General features: G+C 41.9%; 1 protein-coding gene across 1 annotated transcript; it reads left to right on the top strand.

The window, feature by feature from the left end:
* Window positions 1-369: 369 nt before the first annotated feature.
* Window positions 370-1,194, top strand: LOC137159649 (carbohydrate sulfotransferase 9-like). The gene has a single exon (XM_067558123.1). It carries the CDS (start codon window positions 370-372, stop codon window positions 1,192-1,194), a length of 825 nt encoding a protein of 274 aa, XP_067414224.1.
* The last annotated feature ends 3,559 nt before the right edge of the window (window positions 1,195-4,753 follow it).

Raw genomic sequence — 4,753 nt, 5'->3', positions numbered from 1 at the left:
TCACCCATCCTTGCATGTATATATATAGCTACCAAACTGAAGTTTCCACTTCATGAATCTGACGAAGTGGGTTTCTGCCCATGAAAATTTATGCCCAAATAAATTGATTAGTCTTTAAGGTGCCACAGGACACTCACTGTTTTAATAATCATGGTAGCTTGTCTTGTAGACCTGTAATAATGTAGACAAGTGACAGTGAACTAGAGATTTGTGTTAATCCTGAGTTGCAATTTTAGTTCCTCAGGGGGTTAATTTGAGTTCTGTGATTTTCTGAATGAAAAGAGAATTCCATTAAATTGTTTTACACAGATAGTTTATTTTCCTTTCTCACACACAGCTTCTCTTCCAGTTCCTAAGGAAAACTGGCTAATGAGTCAAGTCTATCACAAAAACACGCTGAACTCCACCTGCCTGAAGAACAACCTCTCTCATTCACAAAGCAAACTGAATCATAATGTGGCAACACAGATCTTTGTAGAGAATAACCACAAGCTCCTCTACTGTGAGGTGCCCAAGGTGGGCTGTTCCAATTGGAAGAAAATCATCCTTCTCCTCACAATGAACCTGAGCAGAAAGGCTAACGAAGTCCGCCAAGACCTCATCCACCACACCCCACTGATAAAGAAGCTGAGTTCTTACTCTTCTGATTACCAAGACAAATTGCTGAACAGTTACACCAAAGTGATGTTCACCAGAGATCCTCTGGAACGGTTGGTTTCAGCTTACAGAGATAAGCTTCTGCACTCTGAGCCCTACTATAGTATCGCTGTTGCAAATAAGATCAAGGCCATGTTCAGAGAAAACAAAAATTCTACCGAAAAGGTGACTTTCCAGGAGTTTGTTAACTTTATTCTGGCACAAAAACAAGACGATTTGGACATTCATTGGAAACCAATGTTTCTACTTTGTGATCCTTGCAACATTCACTATGATTTCCTGGGGAAGTTTGAGACCTTAGAGGAAGATGCTGAACATGTTCTTAGGAATATTGGAGCCCCAGAGGGTCTGCACTACCCTAACTTTAAGGTACATGCCTCAGAGAAACGTACAAGTGATGATATCACTCTGGAATATCTCAGGAAGCTGAGCTCAGAGCAAATTCAAAAGATCAAGAAGCTGTACCAGATGGATTTCGCTTTGTTCGACTATCCTTATGATTTGAAAATGAACCTTTCTGAGACTGATAGAGTATGAACAAAAAGACCTTTTTTACTCAGAAATAAATCACATGAACTTGTCTACAAAATAATTACAGCTAGTTCATGGTAACAGTCAAGCACTGTTGGTGTTTTGTAGCTCATGGAGCTATTTGTTGTAGACACTATGAAAGATGCCTGCCGGCCTGATGCCTGCTGGAGGATTCCAGATGCATGCTGCTTTGTATTTTTTTATTAATTGAAAATCAAAATAATGTAGACTTAAAGTGGACACACTGAAATATCTGTGTATGGAAAGCACAAAATTCCCCAGTGACCCATCCGTGCCTAGGGTAGCCACCTGAAAATGCCAAGGTCAGGGCAGGCTGCAAATGGAAAGTAGATTCTGCTAGCACTGGTTGGTGACACTGAAGTCAGACTTCCCAACCAGCGACGAACAATGCTCCTGATTCCCCACACTGGTTATCAAGAAGCTAAAACAAAATATACACAACTCCCTTGACTGCATTTCAGTCTCTGGCTCCCAATAAGCTACGAGGCCCAGTAAAGTGATCAGTTATTTAAATCTCTGTGCTCTTTACCTGATCCCAAAGGCCAGTCCCAGTACCAGATCAATATCAGTTTGGATCTTCCCCAAAACACCACGCTGCCAGCCAATCCTTTAGTAACTAAAACTAAAGGTTTCTTATAAAAGGAAAGAAACTATGAGAGAAATGTGAAATGATTAATGCAGTCAGATACATATACATGATTTAAATGTCCATATATATCGGGTTTCCAGTGGGACTGTGGAGTTTGCAGGCTTGTATAGTCCCTGAAGTCACTGACGACTGAAGACAAAATGGATTTGGTGCAGCTACCTTTTATGTCCCTTGGCCTTTGCCATGCTGCTTCTTGTGGAAATTTACAGAAATAAGATGGAGTCCAGGGTCACATGAATAAGTCCTGGTGACTCATCAGATGTAGCCAGGCCTCTCCCTGGGCCCTTTGTACCTGTGAGTGTCCTTAATGGGCCATAAGCAGTCTAGTGCTGCAGCCATCCTGTTGGGGTGTCATGCAGAAACACAGCGCATGTTGAAATACAGATAGATCAAGCCTATCCGTAATTTCCAATACAACTAGGACACCTGCACATAAACAATATCATGATACTTAGCAAATTGTAACCTTTTTAACAGTACCTGACATACAATAATTCATATAAGATATGCTAATTTGACATATTGATGTTAAACAATATCATAAATGGTCCCCCTCATCCAGCCAGCGTCACATCCCCATCCTTTACCCCATCATACCAAGGATCTCTGTGACTTTCATGTACATTCAAGGCAAACAGATAGCAGAAGGAAACTCTCATACAGGTGGGACATTTGTTACATCGACTCAGTAGACGAGTGCCTATGGCATATAGCTCCATGAGCTACCAAACACCAATGGGAATCCTTTAGCAGGCAGACAGGCAGGCATCTTACATTTAAAGGTGCAGTGCACCAAACAGAATCATAACTGTCTATCCATTTGGAAATGGCCAGAGTACAGCCGTGCTCTCACCACACTCCCTACACTGGTGGGTGTTGGAAGAAGTAGGTGCAGATACAGAAAGGCTGGCAGTGTGCCAGCTTGGATTTCCCCTCCCCTGATCATGGGACTGCTCAACTAAAACACGTGTAGCAGCTTTGGAGACTCTTTGCACTGCCGTAGCTGCAGCCCATGGTTTGATCCAGAATGAAAACTTCAATAAACTCCCCTCTCCTAGAGAAGTGATGAGAGAGCTCATGCTAGATTACACAAGGACGAGGCACTTGGCAGGCTATAAAAAGTTGCTATAGACCCATATTCAGGCAGAGACAAGGGCTCAACATTGACTATGTTTCCCAGAAACACAGCCACAATAAAGGGCATTATACTTTGCAGATGGGGCTGCCTGTAGGGAACAGAGGGAAACACCTACCTGTAAAACTGTTCTTACACGTCTGCCTGGCTGTATAACTACCCCAATGTCATGTCCTCCTTGGATACCCTGGGACCACTGGTCTCAGTTTACAGAGACAAGTTTCTGCACTCTGAGCCATACTGTAGTGTCACTGAGGCAAATAAAAGAAGGGCCACGTTCAGGGAAAAGAACAATTCTAATGAGACGGTGTCTTTCCAGGAGGTTGTTATTTTTATTCTAAAAATACCCCAAAAACCCAATCACATCCCAACAACAAGCACCGTCACCACCAGCAAGAACATTTGGGCATTCATTGGAATGTTTCTACTCTGTGTGCCCTGCAGCATTCACTATGGCATCGTGGGGAAACGTGAGACCCTGTAGCAAGGTATTGAACATGTTCTCAAGGGTGTTTGAGTCCCAGAAGGTCAGCATGACCCTAACTTTAAGGGGTATGGCCCGGAGAAATGGACTAGTGCTGTTATCACAATGGAGTATCTCAGAAAGCTGAACTCTCAGCAAATGAAGATGCTGTACCAGATGGATTTCTCCCTGTTTAACTATCCTTTCAAATGTAAAAATGAAACGTTATAATGATATTGATACAATAGGAATGAAATTCTTTTTATATAGATGGTCTATTTCAACCATGAAGAAAATAGGTCACCAGTCCTGCACCATGCAACATGTGGATGGATTGCTGTACCTACACCCAACCTCACTGAAGTGAGTAGGGCTCAGTGCAGTCACTGCAGGCTGCCTGTGCATTATTGCAGGATTGGGGCCTAAATCATATTCCTATATGTCCTGAACTAATCAATCTATTTCAGTTTGAGACAAAATCTAATTCCATATATTTACTGTTATTCCAAAATTTATTTCCGCTTTTTGTGACATGAGTCCTGTGTGTTGTGCTAAATAGTACACTTCAGAGGCTTTTTATAAACAGATCATAAAATTTGAGGCTTATATTGTTCACGATATGTTTTTGTCGATCTACATACTCAGGCTATATTGGTGACCATAATCTTGCCCTCTGGTGTGTGACGTATAGTAATTTTTAGCATTTTCTTATATGGTCCTTTAAAAAAGCTTAAAGAACTGAAAAATATTAATAAACATTCCAGACTGAGGAAAGAGATAGGGCGAAGTTGGTCTTTTCCTGTGAGAGGAATAGGAGTAGGAAGGCCAGGAAACGTTGCTAAGGTGATCTAATGGATTTCTTACAAATCTTTCCATCAAGGAGGAGGGGCTGGAGGGTACTATCTCACAACCTCATGGATGCTGAGGCTCCACAGAGAATGGGAACTGCAGTGCTGCAGAAAACCATCCCCTTCACGTGTCTCTCATGGTCTTCCTTCTCGCTCTGGCAGCATAGCTCCTATAAGCAACCTCTGAGGTGGCCATGTATGACTCTTATATGAGTCATGTTGATTTCTGGAGTAGGGAATATGTCTTACCTATGTTTGGAAAGCACCATGCAGCTTTATGGTACTGCACAAATATTTTATAATTATGGAGGCATGTTAGTGGCACCATAGTCAAAGCTGTGTCAAGTATTTGCCTTTGATTGGACCATAAACTCTCTCAGCCTATTTGCTTAAAAATTAAAAATTGGAAGCAATATTTGAGGTGCCTTGAATTTCTCAGCGTATCAGGA

The sequence above is a fragment of the Emydura macquarii genome, unplaced genomic scaffold (assembly GCF_026122565.2).
Source record: "Emydura macquarii macquarii isolate MOO-44397 ecotype Brisbane River unplaced genomic scaffold, CSIRO-AGI_Emac_v2 contig_1876, whole genome shotgun sequence".
Taxonomy (NCBI): domain Eukaryota; kingdom Metazoa; phylum Chordata; order Testudines; family Chelidae; genus Emydura; species Emydura macquarii.
Note: the sequence above shows the minus strand (reverse complement) of the source record. Positions and strands in the feature narration are given on the sequence as shown.

Bases quoted from the DNA above. Each gene is read 5' to 3' on its own strand.
- LOC137159649 (XM_067558123.1), top strand. From the start codon at position 370: ATGAGTCAAGTCTATCACAAAAACACGCTGAACTCCACCTGCCTGAAG.